This window comes from Falco cherrug, chromosome 13, assembly GCF_023634085.1.
Source record: "Falco cherrug isolate bFalChe1 chromosome 13, bFalChe1.pri, whole genome shotgun sequence".
Taxonomy (NCBI): Eukaryota; Metazoa; Chordata; class Aves; order Falconiformes; family Falconidae; genus Falco; species Falco cherrug.
The window spans coordinates 13,317,808-13,340,372 of NC_073709.1; the positions used below are offsets into that span (position 1 = coordinate 13,317,808).

Here is a 22,565-nt window from a genome sequence, read left to right on the forward strand (position 1 = left end):
TCAGGGCACAGATTGGAGGGACAAATTGGACAGGGGAGACTTTAGGTGAATCTTGTCTGATGACTAGCCCCTGTGAAGTAAATTAATGTGTGCAGTCTGCAGCTGTAGGGAATTTTAAGAGGAGGGTGGACAAACATCTTCCAGGACTAGCAGAAAGTACCTGAGTCTGCAGGATGACGGAGAAATGAATGAACTGCATCATAGGGTACCCTCTTGACCTGTGTTTCTGGGGACTAGGGATTTTATTTTTTTTTCCTTCACTTTCTGAAAACTGTATATGATAGTGGGATAAAATAGGTTAGATTTGATCTAGGAAAGTAGGTTGAGTGCAGCCTGAGAAAATGAGTTGAAGTGTGATTAACCTGATTTTTTTTTTAAAAGTAATTAAATCTGCAGCTTTAATCAGAAAGGCAAATTCTTTGATGGAGGGAGAAACAAAGGGGTGATGACTTCTAATCTGATCAGGGGAGTTGACTTTAATACAGATGAATTCAAAGGCTGGGCCTCTTATAAACAAGGTACATTTAGATGAACAGTCTGGAGGGAGAAGTGTTACCACCTGGTTAGGTTAAAGTTACTCAGAAGGTGGTGGCTCTATAAGCACAGGCTCGCTGTGGCCTGTCTACAAGCAGCCTTTCATCTTCAGAGGCTGCCAGTTGATAAGGACACTTAAGTCCACAGGAACATGAGAGGCAAGCTCTATGGTGCATCATCTGTTGCTTTTTTCCTACCTGAACACTTGGTTATACTGGGAGTTTGTTTCACCAGCATTCAGGAATTGTGACCGCGTAAGTTCAAGGCTTTTTTAGAAAAACAATAAAAACATGGTTTGCACTGATGTTGTGTCAGGCATAGTGAAAGTAACAGCACTGACAAGGATGTTCTCAACACTATGCTGCTTGAAGGTTACTGGTACCTAAAACGAACCCCTAAAGCCTAATTCTTCTGTGCTTGCAGGTATTTCATTGCATAGAAAAGTTGCAGCAGCTTGTTGCATAGTTTGTGTCTGCCTCTTGCTGTGTTACTGTATTCTCATTTGGATATTTGTATAATGTACATACTTTTTTTTCTTACTGACTAGCACCACAAGATAATTCAATGTTATTTTAAACAATGCTTTGGAAATGAGTTCCTCTGAAGTTCACATGCTTCTACCCATGATGCCTAAGACAAAGCCCAAGGGCTTCTCAGAGCACAGATTTTCTAGTGGTCCTGCTCTGTGGAAACAGGATTTTCTTTCTATCATTTCTGCTTAAGGTTCTAAGCCTCTTGGGATTTGTGCAAAAATAAAATTTTGCACCTTGACCCTCATTTGACTCTGGCTTTGTAAGCTTGGCTGTTGAGATATTTGCTGATAGTTTGTCCTTTTAAAATGGACTGTGGAATAAACTAAGGCATCCATGGAAAACTTTAAGCTGTTTGGAAGGCGATGACTGCTGAGTGGACAGAAGGTTTGTAAGGCAGATTGAGAAGTGCCTCTGAAAATATTAGTCTTTGTTACCAAGCAAAACACTTATGTGAGAGTGTGAAGTGATAGGAATGAAAACGAGCAAGTGTTACAGCCAAACTAAAACTTTAATTTTCACTGGGTTGAAACTTCTCTGACTTGGCACATGCTTGGATCTTGTCAGGAGAGGGTTATGTCTTCAACTGGAATAAAATTAATTTCATGTTGTTTTTCTCTTAAGTTAAGGTTTTCTACTGTAGGCTGGCAGTCTACCATGGACTTTTGGTTATGCATTTGGTTTTCTGGTAATTTCTCATTCAGCTTTCCAGTTTGACTATACATTCCCTTGGTTACTGAGCTGAAATTAGTCAAAACAGAGACTTAGTAGCAAGATCAGAAAAAGGTCTCATTTTCAGACAAAGTGAACTTTACTTTGTGGCCTAGTATCAAGATTGTAGTGTGTTTTGTCCCTTCCCTTAGCCCACGTGTACTGGTGCTTCCATTAAATCTTGCTGAATGGAGGCAGTGTGTAAGGTTCCTGTGAAAATTTTGTGGACTAGTTTTTTCGTTTTGCAGGAGTTGAGCTCTAGGCTTAGTCTCATTAAGCCTTTCTTCATTTGCCAAAGTTGGACTTTTTTCTACTAAAAGCTTTTTTTTTTTTTTTTTTTAAACCATATGTTATATTGATATAGGTTCTTCCTTATTTAATTGTAAATGAAATATGAGTAACAACAGTATTTTAGGCTAAGTGAATATTTCCAGAGTTATGATATATTTCAGCTGTTCAGAGTAGCTTGGAATCTGTACTCCTTTGGACAGTAGTTGACAAAGAGGATAGATATGCAGAAACAAAGTACAGTTGCTCTGAAGCCTATTATGCTGTATGTGGAAATCTTGCTCATATATGAGGGAACCTTTATCTTTTATTTACAAGATGTAATTTGTAGATGTTCACTAAGGTGGCTAGTGAAATCTGCAACAAGGTAGCCTTTGTTTCCAGCAGAGAAAATGGTGCCTGTAGTAAGCATGTAATTGTGAAAGTTCTCTTCTAGTGTAAAGCCTCTTGCACTGGCCAAATGGAAGGCAAGGCTTTCACAGTTGCTGGGACTACTGTATGCAGAGGGATTATTTTTTGACACTGGAGTTTCTTGCAGCATCCTTTAAGGTAGGGTGGTTTTACACTGCCCCTTACTGGGGTGCTCTCATAGTGCAAGAACAAAAGGAGATTTGGATGCCCAAAAAGTTGCTGTGTTTTGGGTGTTTGCATATTCCCCACCCCGAGCTATGAGCTAAATAAACCACAGCGGTCGTCTTGTGTGTCAAAATGGATTATTTATATTTAAAGTTATGTTATGCTTGATTTTAATATTTCTTGATGTTCAGATGTTTCATTATGTCCTTCAGGTTTTTTTGAAACTCTGTGGAGTTTAGTGATAATGGGTGCTGATACACATCGAAACTGGTGGAAGCCACAAAAGCTTTGAATGAACTAGGATTTGTCTTTCATTCTAAACTACTGACCAGCAGGCATGACTCTGAACCACACTGACACTACATTGCCATTCATTCCAGATTAAAAGATCTGAAAGAATGAAGAATTAGAATTAGAAGGAATTTGACTTGTTATTCATGGGAAGTGAGATAGAGCTGGGTTCACTACATAAGCATAAAACAACTTTGCCATTTGGCTGTGTTTGCCAAGATTAGTCTTCTCTTTAGAGTCGAGGACATTTTGTTTAACTAAATGGGTTACTTGGGTAGATTGATAATCAGGGGGAGAAACAATGCAATGATTTTTTCAGCTTAAAACTGAAAGGTAACCCAGTTGATTAACCAGTTCTGTTGCCATTGTGTGTGGCACAAGTACAGATCTTATTTAGGACTGACTTTTGTATCTTACAGTACTGACATTGAGTTAAGATGGTGGAGTTTTGGTACATAATGTGAATCTCCTAATATTCTGTAGATCCTAATAAAATACCATTTTATTGTCTAGAAGGAAGATTTGAAGTGCTTTTGACTGGTTGATGCAATCAATTGTATTTTCGAAATTGAGTTTAGAAGTATAAAATGTCCTCATAACTCATTGAACAGCAAGTTTATTTTGTATGACAGCTTTCATCTGTCTATATCTGTTGTACTTTTGGGGGGAGGGCTTTTCAGTGATATCTGAAGTGTGGTAGATATCTGGTGGGAACCAAAAGAACAAAATACTAACCTGGCTAGATTCCCAGCTCCCCTTGTGATGCACAGTTAAGTAGTCAGCGGTAGGAGCTAATTACTAAGGTTAAAGGATTTGTGAAAATGCTTAAATACTTCTTGACAATCTGGCTGTATAGCCGTACAGTACGAAGCTTTTGAACTGGTGATTTTTACTGGGCTTAATTTGATGAAAGGAAATATCTGCTGGGGCATGGATAAAAGGCAGCAAAAGTAGCTGTTGTTACAGACAGCTTCCCTTCACTTATTGTGTGGAACAGTTTTTCCGTGCAGAAACTACAACCTCCTTTACAGAATATGAATGGTGATGGACAGAGTGTGAGGGACTTGTGTCTGAGTATTCTGGTGAGGAGGAGTGACCTGTAATGCTCTGGCGCTCTATGGACTTAATAGGGGAAAGCACAAAAACACCCAGGAGAAAAAGGCATTTATCCTGGGATTGCTGATAAGTCAGGAACTGGTACTGTAAGGAAGAAATACACCATTAAAGCATTAATGAAGAGTGGTTTGGGTGTGTGTGTAGTGTCCATAACTTTTTGACCCAATAGCCTGTTAACCCTTGTGGACTGCTTTATCAGGCTTTTCAGAAACCACGTTCTAATAGGACAACTTGGTTTGCAAACACTGTTTTGTTTGGTTGCACGGAGCAACTCTTAAGTCATCGTGGCCTCATGGCCTACATAATTCATGAACTAGTCTATAACTAATTGTTATGAAGAATTCCTGTAGTCTAAAGACTGTAGTCACAAGAATCAGTTTCTTTTAAAGACGCCTGCATTTGGCTATTATTAACTAATTGTAAAGACCTGGGCTAGCACTTTTCCAAGTACCTAAACTATCCTATTAAATAGGCAAAATTATCAGAAATGTCGTGGATGACATTTGAGAGTTTCAGGACTGAATGGGGGTATCTGAAGTTCTCTAATCCAAGATGGCCCACTCCATTTCCAAAAACATTTCCAAAAAGGCTCTGTCAGTCTTCCTCAGTCTACCAAAAGCTCAATGTTGTTGATTTGTTATAAATGCGTTTCTGCATGTGCTCTCAAAGGCCAGCATTTTGAATGCCAGAAAAAGGAGAAGAAAGGTTGAGATGGTGATACTTATCAAATGAATTGTGCTCAGCCATTGTATCTAAGGAACTCTGACTTCAAAAAAAGCTATGAAGTCAGAGAAAGGTTAGCTAGCCCTTGTTAATCTAAACTCTTTTATCCTGACTAATGAAGGGAAACAATATCATAAAGCTAATCTGCAGGCTGGAACTGTCAGTACCATTGCTAATAATTTTTTTTGTTTGTAAAACAAAATTGAATTAACCATGACAAAAAAAAAAAAATCAATGATAACCTGATTTTGTATCCCATGCAGGTTTCCTGAAGTTCTGGAAGTAGCAGGGCATTTTGGTTGCTAACTGACCTGAAACTTGCTCTATCTTGAAAAGATCTGCAGTGGGTGACGTTCACTTTCACATACCCCACAGTTCTTTGCATCAGAAGAAAGAGACCTTGTGTGCAAGAGTGGTTCAAGATGATGATGTAATGCTGATAACACTGAAGGACTCCTGAGAATAACTGACTTTGTAAGAGGCTTCTCCCTCCCCTTCCCTTTTTTTTGTTTTGTTTTGTTTTTTTAGTAACTTCTCTCAGAAACTACAAGCAAGATGCCAGCCAAAACACCCATCTACTTGAAAGCTGCTAACAATAAGAAAGGGAAGAAATTCAAACTGAGGGATATCTTATCTCCCGATATGATCAGTCCACCACTTGGAGATTTTCGTCACACCATACACATTGGAAAAGAGGGACAACATGATGTTTTTGGAGACATCTCCTTTTTGCAGGGCAACTATGAGTTATTGCCTGGAAATGAAGGAGAAACCAGAATTAGCCAGTCTGGTGGTCACAATGAATTCTTAAGGGCAAACAGCACTTCTGAATCCATGTTTACAGAAACTCCATCACCAGTGCTCAAAAATGCTATTTCCCTTCCTGCCATTGGGGGTTCTCAAGCCCTTACATTGCCCTTATTGTCACCAGTGACATTTAATTCAAAGCAAGAATCCATCAGGTCATCAAGAAATCCTAGGCTTAGCTGTGAGCCAGTAATAGAAGAAAAATTGCAGGAGAAAAGTAAACAGATGGAGGATGGAGAAACATATAAAGATGACATATGGGAGCAAAATGGTTCCTCTTCGCATTTTATTAATGGTAGAGACAGTCACTCATCCAGCTTTTCTGAACGATGCACTGATTGGCAAACAGTTGATTTATTTGATGACAGTCAACTTTCATGTGAACTAACCAAGACAAAGACTAAGTCAGAAGAATCCCTTTCAGATCTTGCAGGCTCTCTTCTCTCATTACAACTTGACTTGGGACCCTCACTTTTGGATGAGGTCCTCAATGTAATGGACAAGAATAAATCTTAGAACTGGTACTCCCTTGCTTCTTTGTAAGTGATTCACTTAAACAAAAACAAATTAAAAAACACAGTTCAAAAGCAGACACTTAAAAATCAGCTGTATTTGCAGTTGTTTTGACGGGTTTTCTAAAAATATTCTTAAAATACTATTTTTTTACCTATTGTTTTTCATGATTTTTATTACACTAAATTCTCATAGCAGGAAGGTAAATTTTAATAACAGTTTTCAGCATTTTAATAACAGTTTTCAGCAAATATAAAATGTTCTTAAGTACCAGTATTAATGATCAGAAACTTAACAGAGTTAGAGGATGATACTGATTGTGACATTTGGTTAGTTCACTTCTATGGGCTTCTGAATTTATGAGAATCTCTTAAGTGTCAGAAAGGAGACTGATATTAATTATTCACTTTTATAAATTATTACAACATCACTTTACATGTAGGCCTCTTTCTAGAACCTTGTGTTTGAGGGTTTGATAGTGTTTTTCTTCATTTTCCGTAGTACCATTTCTGTTATACCTTCACCGTAACTACTTTCTTGGTCTTAGCCTACCACTCTGTATTCATATGTGAACAGTTTGAAGCCTTTTTCAGCTTGAACACCTGGTCCAGAGTCTCAGCTGCTTTGAATGAGTATGCACAAATTTACACAAGTTGAGACTTGGGCCTGACATTGTATGTGAAATGATATGTTGTAAACAGGTGACACATGCAAGATATTATAGTTAAATTATTTTAAAGTTGAAATATATTTTCTGTGTGCATATTGGCTTTTTATTGCAGAGCCTACACATACAGTATCTCATCAAAATAGTTGCTTGGCATTATTGGTGCTCTTCTGAAAATTGTATATTTGTGTGTTTGAAAAGAATTATGTATTGATACGCCTTGCTGGTTTTTTTCTTCATTTATTGCCACAACATGCTTAAACTTGCAACTGATTATTTTAATTTTTGAAGAAGGCACTGGTTATTCACAATGCTTGTGATGTGTGCTGCAACAGGCAATGTTTTGGGAAATGTCAATCCTTTAATACAGTACCTACATGGATTGCATAGATATCTTGTGCAATACAATAAAAAAACCCCAAACTTTAAATTGCTATGTCTTTGTGATTCAGTACATAGCTTCACCAAAACACAGAGGTTTGTTTTATGCTGTAATGAAACAGACTGCAGTAGAATTGCAGAAATATGGGACCAAGGGGCAGATAAATTCTACTATCTTAATTCAGTTGACTTCTCCAATTAGGTTTACTTCCTGAGGTTTTAAGGGCAAACTCCAAGAAGGTAGGACCCTCTGGGATAAATGCTGATTTTAAGTAACTGGGGACGAGAGGGTAATACTTTGGTGCTAGTGAAATTAATGGCAAAGTTCCAGCAGCTTTCACTGAAGTCTTTAGGTAAAATCCTGACACAGTTTGTAGACTGTTCTTCATTAGATAACCTCATTTTTCTTCCTATCAAAACATGTAAGTCATGGATGATTTAATATATATTTATCCTTAAAATTTTTAGGGAGTCAGTGCCAACTAATTCCCTTCTGTCAATGTGTTTTAGAAAGACAGCCATCACTCCTGTTTCTGCTTAAGCTTATATTGTTGTGCATTAATGAGAGAAGCAGCTAGAGTCTCCCATATTATTCCTGTAAATGAGGAACTGAGATGTAGAATGGCCAAGAACTGTGGTAATTTTTAAGATAATGCTTAATTGCCTTGGATTTCATATTCTCTGTGTATAAGCCTAGGTCAAATTTCCAGTGCATTCATTATCCAAGAAGAATGGTGGTTCTGTGGCTATAGTGCTTTTGGTCTTTTAGAAAGCAGGTTTTCAAGGCTTGGCTTGGCCACATGTTTCTTATGGGATCTGGGGATTTAGAACCTGATGAGAATTTAGGCCAAAACTTTCACTGGAAAGTTTGGGTGAGATGGGGAAGTAGACATTTTCTGTGTAGACCCTTCGAATACTACAATTAGAACATTAAAAGTATTTGCTGAATGGAAAGTCATTATCTTGCAGGACTCTTCAAGTAAGCATTCTCTAGAAAGCAGAAACAGACTCTTAGAGCAGCTATTGCAGTCATGTTATTTTTGCTTTGTTGTGTTTTGTACTTGATTTCCTGGCTTAGTCTGCTGAAAAATGTCTCACTACTGCAGGATTTTTTAGTCTGTATTATCCTTCCTTATGTGATTGCTTTTCTAAATTTGTAAATCCTTAGGTCTTGTGATGAGGGTGGGTGGTCTGAACTAAAATAATAACCATTGCTCCAGGCAAAAACAACTACTGTTTTGTGGAAGAGAAACTTTTCTCAAGTCAAGAACAGGACTTTTACACTGGGAAAGTATTTTTCATATTTCTTTAAAGTCTTCTTGTTACTTCCCTCAAAGCTGGATCCTTCAAATGTTCAGATCTGCTCAGTCTTACATGTGAAGACCTAGGAGATGCAAAGTTGAAATGTGCTCAGCTTCTGTTCTGACATGGTCTTCTGTAAAATACTGCTTTGTGTAAGCTGATCTGGCATCTCAGCTGTTACAATACAGCTTGTCAGATCAAAACCTTGAATTTCTGGTTTGTGAGAAATTCTGCTTTCCTGAAACCTTCATGAAATCCTTAACAAATTAGAATTTCCAAGGAGCATATATTTACACAGCAGTTTCCTGAAAACCAAGATACTGCTGCAAGTTGGCTTTCTGGCTGGAACAGAGGACTGGAAGGAGTTGCCTTGGATATCACATCGTTTTTCTCTGGCCATGGGGAAAAGTATGCTAACTGTACAACTGCCCAGAAAGTTCCACAGATGCTTCACAAGTCTTCCAGTATGCCAGAAAACTCTTCCTCATATCTTCTACTACCTGAAGTATAGTGAAGACCTAAAGATGTAATCTAAATGTGCCAAAGTTAGAAAGCATGTGTCTAGTTTCTGCATGAGTATTTGCTAAATTCCTCATCTGTACAGTCCTGCAAGCTGGGGTATGCACAATACAAAAATATACCAGAAAGTCTAACAATCATCCAATTCAAGAACCCTTGAACCCCTGTCCCAGTACCCCTGCCAGCCTGACTGAAGTGGGAGGTAAAAAGCAGGTCAAATGCTGGAAACTGCACAACCCCATTTTGATCTCTGTCTTTTTCTAACAAGGACCAAATCCAATGCCTTAGAGGAAACAGAAAAGCAAAACAAACCTCCCAGCTAGATCACCACTGACGGATGGAAAACAGAGCTGGGTTTGGCACAAACACAGTTTGTCTTGAAAGTCCCTTGTATAGGTACATAAAGTAATTAATGACTTCCACGGTAACCTTATTTTCCTCTCCACATTGACAAAGCTTTATTATGTTAATAAAAATTGCTCATCAGTGACATTTACTGGAATTCACACTCTTGAAACTTTAATGTACTGAAGGTATGCATTTAATTTCACTGGTTTACCCATATCACCACAAAGTAAGTAAACGTGACAGAAAAGGGCAGAAAATAATAAAAAAAATTTAAATCTGAAGAGAGTCAGAAGCAATACCTTCTTTAAGGATGATTTTACTTTACAGTCCTTTTTCCTTTTTGCATTTACTGGTGTTAGCAAGGAAGCTAGCCATCAGGGTTAGAGCTGAAGGGCATTCTTCAATTTGTGTAGGAAATTCTCAACAAGCAACAAGAATAGGCTGAGACCAAGTTTCAGAGAAACATAGAAGGAATATCAGATCAAATTTTTTTTTCATTCCTGCTAGAATTAGTGAGAGAAGGGACAGTTTGGGTGGCTGCCTTTTTGACAATGTCAGACCAGAATTGGAAGCAGCTGTTTGATATGTCAAATATTAATAACCCAGATACATGCCTAGCAGGAAAGGTGTTGGACCTAGCACAGTGAGACCAAACAAAATTCAGATGATGCAAGAAACTAAGAAAGAGACACACAAGACTTTATTCCAAGGAAAGAAATTAATGCTTGTAAACAAATGAATTAAATTAGCAGTGACCTAACTGCAAATGTTTGCATCCATTTACTTTTTGTATGAACACAAAGTATGTTAGTACATCTGTTTCCTATAAACACTTCCATTTTATGTGTTTTTTTAAGGGGTTTCCAAATGAAAGGCTGGATCCATCACTAACTGCTGCTTTCTAGTTAGCATTTTCTAAGTATGAGAAAATCAAGGAAGCACCTAATACATTCTGTTTGCTTTTGAATATTGCAAGCTATTTTCTCCCTATAACAATTATAAGAGAACTGATTTTCTCCTGGTATAAATTAACATCATTCCAATAAAATCACAGATTCTGATTTATACCAGAGTATTGCCAGAAAGAAATACGTTTCCCAGAATATTTACACCAGAGAGAACATTTCTTTTCACAGGTACATTGCAGTATGACCCTACACATTCTTCAAGTTATTTCTTTTCCTCATTGTCTAAAACAAATCTTTCTTAGGTTATGCTCAAAGAAACTAGGACTTTAGCTTTTTGGTTGGGTGACTTTTAGCTTGTGCTATGTTTCGTTTGCTTCTTGAGATATTCATATATTTAGGAACCTTTCTTCTGTTAGAACCTCCTGTTTGGGTGCATGTGAACCATGGCAGAGGTGGAGACCAGCACTCGTATGGCATCATTAGGGCAGGGACTGAAGGCTCTGTGCTGAGCTGAAATGGGGCTCTTGAGCCCATGGACAGGGGTGGGATCCCACCTAAGAACCCTGACACCTCTGGCAGATTTTTGTGGGTAATACTTTTGACCTGAGAGATGAACCCTAATTGTATCTTCAGTAAGTCATAAATAGTCACAGAAGCCATCTAACAAACTATGAGATTTTGGTTCAGTACAAATGAAGGAGCCTTGGGCTGCTCCCTGTTTGCTACATAGGCTGGAACCATCCCACAAGGAAAAGTCAAAGCCATTGCTCATTTAGCAAATTGCTAATGCCGTTCCAGGGCACCTAACTGTCTTATTAAAAAAATGCTGCAGTTTTAGAAGACAAAGTGCTGATCAATAAAACTACTTCTCAAGAAGGAAGTTGCTCCCATGTATTGCAGAGGTAGCTATATATTTTGGTAAAATTCACACCAAGTTAGATAACATATGTCTGCAGTTAGCCAAGTGGATTTTTTGCCAATCCTTTCTTGACTCCTTTCAGCTATAAGTGCTTTGAGGTCATAGTCCCCAGATATTCCGTAGAGATGGTCACATCACACTATAAGATACTGTCTCATGCACTTACGAAAGATCAGTGGACCCTGGCCTTTCCCTGCTTCTTGCCAGACTCCATATATACTGTCAGCTCTGTTGCGCCTAATGAAAGCAAGTCAGACCCAGACCCAACCCAAAGCCAGAACTAGCCATAGTGGAAACTACTCACCATAATTTGGTCCCTAGGAGCTATCTGCTGCAGTCTCAACTGGAGTCAGACCAGCTGGGACTTCTGGGAGGAGACATCCAGGAATGGGCCCATCACTGGAAAGGAGAAGAATAAATCCATCTATTGTGCCAAACACATGAGGCACATATGCCTGAGGACATAGACCTAAGAAGGACCGTGGCTAGCCCTTCAAGATTCACCCTCAGGAAAGCCATAGGGAATAATAGCTGTCCTCAGTGTGTGAGTGTATTAGCTCTACCATCAATTGTGTACTTGGTCGGGAAGCAGATTCAGGCTTTGAATACAAGGGACAGATGAGTGAGCATCAGGGAGGAGCCTTTGTTCAAGACAAATCCAGTCTTCCAAGGCAGGGGACCAAGGTCAAAGCAATGGGTGATCAGACAGACAATAGGTCACTGGGAAGCAAGAGTGGAGGCGAAGCAAAAGAGAAGTCCGGGAACAAGTCTAGTTGGAAGGCACAAGACCAAGAACCTCACATGAACAGCACTGCTACAGATTAGGAGTCCTGCCTTACAAACTGGTTTGTCAACTGTGAAGGGTTTGGTTTTCTTCCTCTGGGTATGCTTACAGCTCCCAGGGGCTTTGCCAAAGGGAAGTCTGGCTCTCCGGCTCTGTGGACTGCACCTTTTGCCATATACTGGCTAGTTGTGCTTGTCACAGTTTGGCCAACACCAGGTTTCCACCTGGCGCACGGAAGTTCCCCACATCCAACAACTTTATGCTGCCAGGACATTGTCCCCACATCCTCCCCCTCCCAGGCTTATGTTGCCTGAATCCCATGGGAGAATTGTAAAAGCGAATGAGACACAGTCATCAAAGTGCAGTAAAGTTAGGTTCAACCAGGCTCAATCTCTCCACCTGGCCCAACAAATGATAAATAACTATGTGTCAAATTTCAGAAAATGACTTGGTGGTTATAAATCTGAACTACAGCCCCAATAGTAGAGTAACTTTGTGAGAAGTATTTCCCAGGATAGCAGACATCTCCACTGACCTTTCATAGTGTCTATAAACACAGCTTCACCAGGGAATATTTAGCTTGGCTTCCACCCTCATCTTGTGGGAACAGGTAATTTTCTAGGTCTGAAGTGACACTGATCACAAGAACATAAGATGAGCTGTACTGGATCACATCAAACTCCATCTAGCCAATATCCTGTTACCAGAGAGTGAGTGCTCAGGGAGCAATACTGGGCATAGAAGGCTGTTGGGTTGATGAGGCATAATTTCCCCTTTGTATATGCAAACTGACTACTCCTAATCACCTTCTTATCCTTCTTTTGTTTCAAAATGTTTTAAAGGATTATTTGCTCAATCACCTTCCCAGGGATTGTGGTGGGGCTGACAAGATCCTCCTTCCCCTTCTGAAAGACAGAAGTAACTTTTACTTTCTTCTAGTCCACAGGAAACTCTCCTGATCACCATGATCTTCCAAAGATTATCAAGAATGCCCTTGCAATAACATTTGCACTTGTGGTTGCATGCCATCAGACCCAATGGACTTCTATCCAAACAAAATGTCCATTTTGTTTAAATATTTCCTAACATGATCCTCCTCCACCCAGGCTAAGTCTTCCTTGCTCTAGACTCTCCCACTGGTCTTGGGAACCTGCGATGCTTGAAGACCAGTCTCACCAGTAAAGACTGTGGTGAAGGAGGCATCAAATACCTTAGCTCTTTCCACAACCTTTGTTACCAGGTTCCCTGCCCCTTTCAGCAGTGAGCACATATTTTCCCTACTGTGCTACTTATTGCTGCTGATGTACTTACACAAGCCTGTCTTGTTGCCCTTCACCATCTCTCACCATCACCTCATATTCAGCTCAGCGGGATTTGGCTTTCCTAACCTTGCCTCTGTATGCTTTAACAGTGTTTCTATATTCCTCTTGGGTCACTGGACGGAGTTTCCACCTCTTGCATACTTCCTATTTATACCTGACTTTAGTCAGGAGCTTCTTGTTTGTTCATGCAGGTCTCCTGCCACATTTACTTGATTTCCTTCTCATTGGGATGAGTCTTTCTTGAGTTTGGGGGAGGTGATCCTTGAAAATAAACCATCTTTCCTGGATCTCTCTTTTCTCCAAAGCTCTATATCATGGGATTCTTCCAAGCAGATCCCTGATAGGTTAGAGTCTACTCTCCTGAAGTCTGGGGTTGTGATCTTGCTTTTGCCTGGCTCCCTCCTCCCAAGATCCAGAATTCCACCATCTCATGTTCATTGCACTACAACAGAGGCTGCCCCCAGTTTTCAAATCTCCAACTGGTTGTGATCCATGTGGACTAAGAATGCATTGTATGTTATAGCATAGGCTAAGCCCTAGGTTACTCATTAGCTGCCAACAGATATCGTGCATTCTTAAAAAGAAAAATGTACACCAAGAATAATATTTAAGAAACCCATGCTCACTGCCACTGGAAGAAAAAAACACCTTAATTGAAAACATTTACTCCAGGCTCCTTAGGTACCTGCCTAAAGGCATTATCAGAATCAAAAGATTTTAAATGCTTGGAGTCCGAAACAGCTGTCATTGCCCTCTATTTTATAATGTAATAACTGGATGGCTCGTTTGTTTTCTAATATTTATTCTTTTTACAGGAAACAGTTTCAGCCATTACTTTCTGTTTCTGAATGATACTGCAGGGTGTTAGCCCTGTCTCTCAGGGTTTCCACCTATTCCTTTTTGACAAAGCACTCTGCTGCAATACAGAAAAATTTCTAGGGACGTATTCTGTTGCCCCCCCCCCCCCTTTAATTTCTGGTAAATTTTATCTAGTGGGTTGGAAAAATTGTGAGAATAGACTTAATCATAATATTTCTATTTCCTCTCCTGGCAGATGTGCATAACTGTAGTTCATGGTTCATGGATTTATGTTTAATCAAGTATTTTCTAAGTTCAGAAAAGCTTTACATCACTTGTTATTTTATCCAAACTGCTCTCACTAGAAAAATGCAGATGGAGACAGCAACTTAACAAGCTGACTGTAAATGTTGACCTTCTGCATCCACAGGGTTGCAAGAGTTTTCACTGCATTTGGTTTATGAAATCACTTTTGAATGTAAGCCACAAATGTACTAAATGTTAACCAGGATTCTACAGTGAGCCCTATATCCTGTGGCAGTGTTGAGGAAATCCCAACCACACTGAGGAATACCATTTCTCACACTGGAAGTAATATACTTTCCTACACTGATAGCTGTGGTTATACCGGTAGAGTGAAGGGAGTTTTCCCTAGCATTGCAGGGCAGACAACCAAGCTAATATGAAGAACAAAGAGAAAGGGAAAGATATGTCTGACTACAGCATTAACCTGAACATCTAGGCTCTCTTGGCTGTAGCACAGACTTGAACTGTGGCCATGAACTTGGGCAAATCATTTAATCTCTCCATAGCTGAGACCAACGTCTCTAGAATAAGACAGACAGCATTGTGCTTCTATCAACTTTTGCCTGTTCTGTCAAATTAGATGAAAAAATATTTAGGTAAATCATTTGGAGGGCAGTGCTTAGCCTAAGAGCATCAGGTGGGTTATCTACGGAATACAGTTATATGGAACTGCAGGGCTTCACTAGATTATACACAACAAGGTTTTGTAAATATGTATATTCAACAGACTGTGTAAGGTTTCAATGACAGATGCTTAAAATTATATATTCTATAAACTCCCATTAAAAACCATATAATCTGAAGAAAAACCCTAGGCTTTGCTCTCAGTTTGAACTATAATCAATCATAAGGCAAGCACTGGAACAGTGCCTAAGGGAAGTGGTTGAGTCACCTTCCCTGGAGGTATTTAAAAGACATGTAGACATGGTGCTTAGGGACATGGTTTAGTGGTGGACTTGGCAGTGTTAGGTTTGTGGTTGGAGCTGATGATCTTAAAGGTCTTTTCCAACCTAAATGATTCGTGATTCCATGATTACATGATTTGGAAAAGAGGGCAAGATGGGATAGTGATGGCTTCAGGAAATCTAATATTCAGGGATTACAATTAAGGCATTTAATTCATTAGTTTGACTATTATTGTTTGTCTTTTTGGAACTGTGCTGGGGAGCAAGGACTGTCTCATACTGTGTCTGGAGAGCAGTTAGAGTAACCTGGCTGTCACCACAGTTCAAGAAATAATACAGCACATGCCCAGCAACAGAAGGATGTTCACTGTGCTATGACATGTTAGCAGAAATGTCAGACAGAGGTCAAATTTGTGCAGAATCAGTTAAGTGTGAACAGGTGCGACCAGACCACCACGAAATAACTCTCTGGTTAAGTTGTTCTAAATGAGGCACAATACACTCTACCCTAGTGGTATTTGTAACCATAAACCATCCTGTAGCCACAGAGTATCTGACACTATTCCTAAAGCAAGCAAGCAAGCGAGAGAAATGGACATCCTTAATTACCACTGCATGATGTAAAAAATATTAGCCTGTTAATACTGTGGATTGCTCCCTGATGGGGGAGTAATCAAGGGATATTTTCCTTTCCTACTGTTATTGAATGAAAGTAAGAAAACTGTAAGTAGTCCACGCATGGGGTGGCATCCTTTCACCAGATTGTTTCATAAGGGGGGAGAGAGTCATATAGCAAGAAGATTACTTTGCACTCCATGGAAAATGGCTCTGACAGCCCAACATGTAGCTGTCCCACAATCCACAGGAAGCTGAGCCATTGCACACTAAGTCTCAGTGCCTTCACACCAATTAAAAAAGCCTCTAGGCTTTTCCACTTACCGTAGAAATTAGTTCATTCAGGCTGTGTTGGGATTGAGCAGTGGAGGCACAGTGCACACTGAGGCTAAGAACCTTCAGCGGAACAGCATCAAGATATAGCTAAAGCATGCCTAGCTCTCCTCTGCCCCATACGTTAAAGTTCCTTCTACTGAAAAATGAGCATCGGAATGAAAAATGTATGTCTGCTTGGGTCTTGCTCTAATCTTAGACAGGATGTTGCCAGGCCATACCCACAGCCAGAAGCCCAAGAACGCACCAGTTTATCCACAGTCCTAGTTTTCCCCTGCTGGAATTGTGGGCTTTGCCTTTTCACCATGCACCTTACAAAGCATCACTCAGATGAAAGTGTGCCCACTGTGCCTTGTTTTCTGTGTATTATATAACATGACAGCAAGAAAAATAGAAGTTACACACTTTTCCATTTGTGGGCTTCCTCTTGCAGTTCTGAAAACTGAATATGGATAAAATAAGTCCTACTGCCTCCCTCCCTTCATGATTAACTTGTATGTGCAAGGTGCATTCTGAAAGCTTCCTTACTACATTAAATCATAACCATTTAGCCCTTGGCATGTTGGAAGATCCATCATGCCAGTGGGCAAATCTGAGAGAAGAACATAAGTTAGTGACTGATTCACTGGGTAATGCAGCTTTTTCTGATATAGAATAAAACTCAAATTATAACATTATGTGTATATATATGCATATATGCTGTCACTACAGCATGAACACATATACAAATAAACCAGCATTGCTAATGCATCATGGTTTCTATGAGCTTTTATATCTCTGGGAGCAGGGGGAAATCCTGTTGTGTGGATTCTCTCATGTCTAAAAAAGTATCCTGTCATGATACAGCCTTTTCTGCATTGGAGGAGTATAAGCATACTAAAAGGGTCTTTCTCTGCTGCCTAGCTGCTTATTTTCATCAAATTTGTAGCAAACAGAACTGAGCCATTTACCTGTCCATCAACTCTAACTGAAACAGACCAAGGTTTCCAAAAGTACTTCAGGATCTCACACATATACCAACCTTTAATGTGATTTCCAAACTGTATTACTTTAGAAAGCCAGGCTAATTGTGTACTGTATTGTATCCCACACTGAAATCTAGGAAGTCAGGCAAAGTCAGGCTGAATTTGACTTTGAGTTTTGATATTCAGATGTGTGCTAAGTGCAAATAAATTTAAATACTATGGAGTCCAATTTGGGATTGTTTGTTCGTTGTTTCTTAACACATCTTTTAATCTGCTGTGGACAATTCTACCTCTTCCTTTTTAGGAAATGTCTTAAAGATGTAATTTAAACTATCTCATAAAATGTTCATCACTGTCAGGCAGAGATATGTACAACTGGGCTTGCACATGGCTATTTTTTGGATTCTGTGAACTGTTTCCTTTTAGGGGAAAATCTATTGACAGGGCAAAATTCCACTAGTCTTCGTTTAAGGGTGTTATTTGCATTCTATACCTGCTTGTTCATATCCATTATACTTTCTACCAAAATTAAATTTGTATTAAAATTACTAGTTGACACATGCCAGCTTTTCAGATCAGCCAGGTCTTTTCATTTATGTATGCAAAAAAGTCTGCACACGATGGAGTCAAAGTAGGGAAGACACACAATCTGAAATACTGAACTTTGACATTTTCCTTCTAAAATTCCTACAATAATCCATTCAATCACATTTCCTGCTTAAATTTACATTTCTTTTGAATATGTTTTCCTGTCCAGCTAGAGTGATTTTCTTGTTACAAATGTGTGTATGAGGTAGGAGAGTTCAAAAAGGTATGAAGCTTTTTTCAGAAAGCTGTGCTACTGGGAAATATCCCTATATTTTCTAACCTAATAAACCAAGAGTTCATAACTTCAGTTGCAAGAGAATAACTTGAAATGCAAAATATGACCGTTTTGGTGGTTTTCCATCTTTCTACAGTGTAAGATGTTGCTTTAAATAGGATTTCACATATGTTCTATAAAACTGAGCTATATCTGGACTTGATAAAGAAAAGGAAGAAAAGAAACAAGGAGATATCTCAAATCTACCAATAAAGCTGTAACAAATTATACCTGTGAGGGATTCTCACAGTACCAATTAGGCTTGAGGAAATTAGGTTTCCTCTACTGTGAAACTGTTTAAAAAGCTGAAAGCTATAGATCTGACCTGAGGATAAGAAAAGTCCGTAGTGCCCTGTGAATTTTATTGTGGAATATCCTTCAGGTCATTTTTACAGTGAAGCAAGATTTAGCTCCTGTAGAATGAAGAATTATCACTTTAAAATGTATTGTCTATAGATCTGAATGGTTGTCAGAAAGCAAACGGAAAACAGAGCTGTCTGTAGGAAGCTATATGAGTTTATAATGCTCCAGTGGTTCCAGGTTTGCCCCCTTCCTCTTCCCCCCTAGTTCCTTGCAACAAGGCCACAGTAAAGTACTAAATGTGTCTTTCTTCTGGCCAACACCCCTTGACCAGTCTAAAGTACAAGAAATGTATGCAGAAATGAATACTGTGTTGGGAAATCCTTCACAGAATCCCCACTTATATTTCCAGTAATACATAGGTGGCCTTGGAAGTTTCCCATTCAGCCCAGTTTAGATCATGGATCTGAAATGTAACCACAACAGGATCCTACTCTGGAATAACATGATTCAGTGTTCCTCAGAAAGAATCAGGTATCTCTTGAACTCATAGATAATCAGCACTTGTTTTCTATGGTAACTTATTCCTGATGTTTATCTTGGGGGAATTTCAAGATGATCTCACAAATCCTCTTCATCTTACCCATTTATAGGATTGTTTTTCCTTTCTCTTATTTGCACTGCTAGATCCAACTGGCCCAAACTCTCCCTACAGTAACTGCTTTACACCAGAGATAATTTTTTTATTATGTTTTATAAATAAATAGCTTAGATATTTTGGTAAGATTACCCGCTAGCTGAATATGCTGAAAGAGAATAACTGTTATTTTTATAGTCTGCCTCCAAGTACTTACTATACTAATTGAACAGTTTCTTCTGATCAGACAAATTATAATGAGGTGTTTAAAACCAGCAAACCTAAACATGATCATAAAGACATGTGGCTCTAATGCTTTGCTTCTAAATGTCTGTTTAAGACCTGTGAAGAGGAGGCAGTCATGTTAAGACAAGCCACACACCCAAGAAAGGCCTCATCAAGTTGCATGGAAACATGGCAGCCCAGCAGACACCTGTGGGTCTTTCTTCAGCAACAGGACAGGAAAAAAACAGATTGTCTTTAGGGACCCTTTTTATCAGTTTTGACTAGAGGCACAGAAGGACTTTCATGGATAGCATGAGATTACAAGGCCATGACAAAAGTCTAAGAAGCGGTGTATAGTCTCCAGATGTAGTACAACAGAAGAATTGTAGGAACAGTCATAAGCCTGTTCATATGTAAAGTCAAAGTCTTTTTGCCAAGTTATTTATTAATACAGTACTGCAAAACTTAAAGTAGCTCTGAAATGATTTTTCTAAATTCGTAAGATGTCTAAGAATACATAACCTAGAAGAAACTGCTCTAAGGAAATGGTGAAGAATCCTTCATTAAAGTTAGGCACCTGCCTATGTTTCTCAAAAAAATTCTAAAAATAATTATTTTATAACATCTATGAAAATTACAGCCACAATTTTCCCCACTCGCTGTCTCCCCCACTTGTAGAAATAATGAAAATATCATTAAAATCAGAACGTGTCCATGTGCCTATAAAGCTTACTGTAGGAAATCAAGCAAATTAGTTTTATATTTAGTTATGAATACAGTGAGATCTGAAACTCATCCTTAGTTCTACAAGTAACATATTCCAAATGTCAAAAAGCCAAGTCCCTGTCTCTCTTGCTCATGAGGGAGCCTGGACTCATTTCATTGTTCTTGTGGAATGCAGCTGCTGTGTGAAGGTCCTGCTCACAGCTGGAGATGCAATGGCTGAAGTTATTTCAGTACATGTTTGTTTGTAGACTGGGTCTTAAAAAGATAAAACTGCATTAAGTACCGCAGTTATCAAGACCAATCTCCCACATCCTAGCTAGTTCCATGATACAGACCCTTTCATAGCTAGGTCAAACTCCATCTTAAACCTTTGTTTCCACTGCTGTTGTCACGACTCCAGCAATTCACTCTTGCAGCAACCTTCTCCCCGTTTTTCCAGTCTAAAGTCATTAAGAGTCAGTTTGTACCCTTGTGCCAGTGCTGTCTTTTATCCTAAATAGCTTTTCCACCTAGTGTTCACCCCTCTTCACCAGTGTATTTGTTGACAGCATTCATTTTCTCCCTCAATCTCCATTTTGCTAGACTAAACAAGCTGTTCTATTTAAATCTCTTAAAAGGCCTTTCATTCAATAATGATCCTTCCAGCTTTTTTATGCAAACATTCCAGTTTAAGTTCCTCCTTCCTGTACGTAGATAATTACGCAGTTTACCAAAAGTGATTTCACTAGTGCCTGTACTTCCCAACTTGTACCGGAAGAGCCTACTACAGTCTTGAGCCCTGATTAGCATTAGACATTCCCTATATCCTGCATGAAATGAGAAGCCACTACAGACTGCAAAGCAGTGAAGTGAGATACTGGTGCTGGCTTTCGTTGCTAAGTAGAAAGCCTGCCATGCAGTGAAACAGTTAGAGGCTACAGTAGCATATATGTGTTTATTCCTAGCCAAGTGTTATGGTAACGTAGTCCTGAATTCCTGAACTTACAGATCACTGTGGTCAGGCCTACTTCTGAAAGGGAAGTCCAGGCTTAGGCATAAGTAGGCATTATGTGGATACCTAATAGCACTGAAATGCTTGAAAGAACCAAAAAGTTGTTGAGCACTTGTGTGAATTAGATGTATTTCCACAGTACTTCCCCCTTTTTGCTACAAGGCCATATTTTTGTCCTCCTCATGTCCAGCTGGCTGTTCTCAAAGCAGTGGTTGATTTTGCTTTGATAGAAAGCTGGAGGGTTGTGCCATGTGCCTTTGAAAGGAAGACCCTGTAGACCTGGATGCTATCCACCCACTATTAGTACTGTATGCTGCCTTGCCACCCACCCTCCTGAATCATGATCCAGACTGGAGCAACGAAAGAGTTCATTCTCTGCAGGGCTGTTACAGAGCACAGAGCTGTTGTCACCAGTAAATTGTCATGAGGTAAAAGGATGCACCTAAGCTATACCCCTCCTGCACATTTGTGGTAGCAAGAAGTCTCAGAGAGTTTTCATGAAGTTTCCTTCTCATCCTTTATTGAGAAGGTGTTTTGGGGTCCCAGAGATCTGGGAAGGCTGAAATATGACACAGCTGAACCACCACTGAGGGTCATCCTCAGAACTGGGCCAAATGGAAGCATACCACAGAGGTAGCTCTCAACCTTCCTAGAAACAGTGGCTATGAGTATATTGTGTGGATATGATTCTCAATTTCTGAGAAAATTTCTCATCCTTTCATGCCATTGTGAAGGGGGAAAAGATCCATCTTTTGTGTATCTAGACCAATCCAGTTGCAAAATCTGGTGAAAATTTGGTGTCATTTAAAGTTAATGGCAAAACTTTTTTACTTTCGTTGGGCCGAGATGGCCTGGATGTTAACCGTAAGGTATAATATCACAGCTTCTCTTTGTTACTCCATTTGGTAAAGCAAAAAATTCTGCACATGGCTTATTTTTAATGAATTTTAATAGCTGTAATGCAAATATTATTGCAGAGAAGGTGAATTATAGCAATATGTGACAACTAAGCAAGACAGCCTCAGCTGCTGAGAATTGTCACAGTTTAGCTGAAAACACATAATGTTACCAAAGAATGTTCCCCACACATTTAAAATACAGGAATAGTGAAGGTGTTAGGAACATGTGGGAAGCAACTCAATGACTCACTTTGGTTTAGTGTTGGGAAGCCCCAGCTTCATGTATTGCAGAACTTCTCCAGACTATTTTAGAGAAACTAAATAACATACTGAGAATGTAAAACATATCAACTTTGAAAGAAATGAAACCATTGTTGTATATTACTGGCTGCAAGCACAGACCTACAAGCAAAGAAGTAATGTGGAAAAATTACTGGAAACTTGTATTTAAAATATGATACCTTCCAAAATAATTTCTACAAGCAGTAAGAATTAATGCATTGTGAACAAAACAGTGCTTTCACTATAAGCTTTTAAAAAGGAAAAAGGTTCAGCACAAAAATTCTGCATTAAATCTCTGATGATTTAGGCTTCTTCTTTTTAAAGTGTTAATAATTTAGCAAGAAGCTATGGGTTTTTAGAAGAATAACTCCATGCTTACTTATTTTGAAGCAACTTTGGGTTTTTCCTTTTGTTTTCGATTTGTTCTAGTTTGCAATCCTTCTAAGTGGGAAAAATAAACCAAGTATTTCTAAGATATAAAT

The 22,565-nt window shown here is 39.1% G+C and overlaps 1 protein-coding gene across 2 annotated transcripts in view; it reads left to right on the top strand.

Annotated features, from left to right (window-relative positions):
* CDC42EP3 (CDC42 effector protein 3) overlaps positions 1 to 9,454 on the top strand; it is a 30,107-nt gene extending 20,653 nt beyond the window's left edge. For both annotated transcript variants that reach the window (XM_055726066.1, XM_055726065.1), the window contains exon 2: positions 5,033 to 9,454. In XM_055726066.1, coding sequence (XP_055582041.1) covers positions 5,325 to 6,092 — 768 coding nt within the window. In that variant the 5' untranslated portion in view covers positions 5,033 to 5,324 and the 3' untranslated portion in view covers positions 6,093 to 9,454. The remainder of the gene's footprint in view (positions 1 to 5,032) is intronic.
* The last annotated feature ends 13,111 nt before the right edge of the window (positions 9,455 to 22,565 follow it).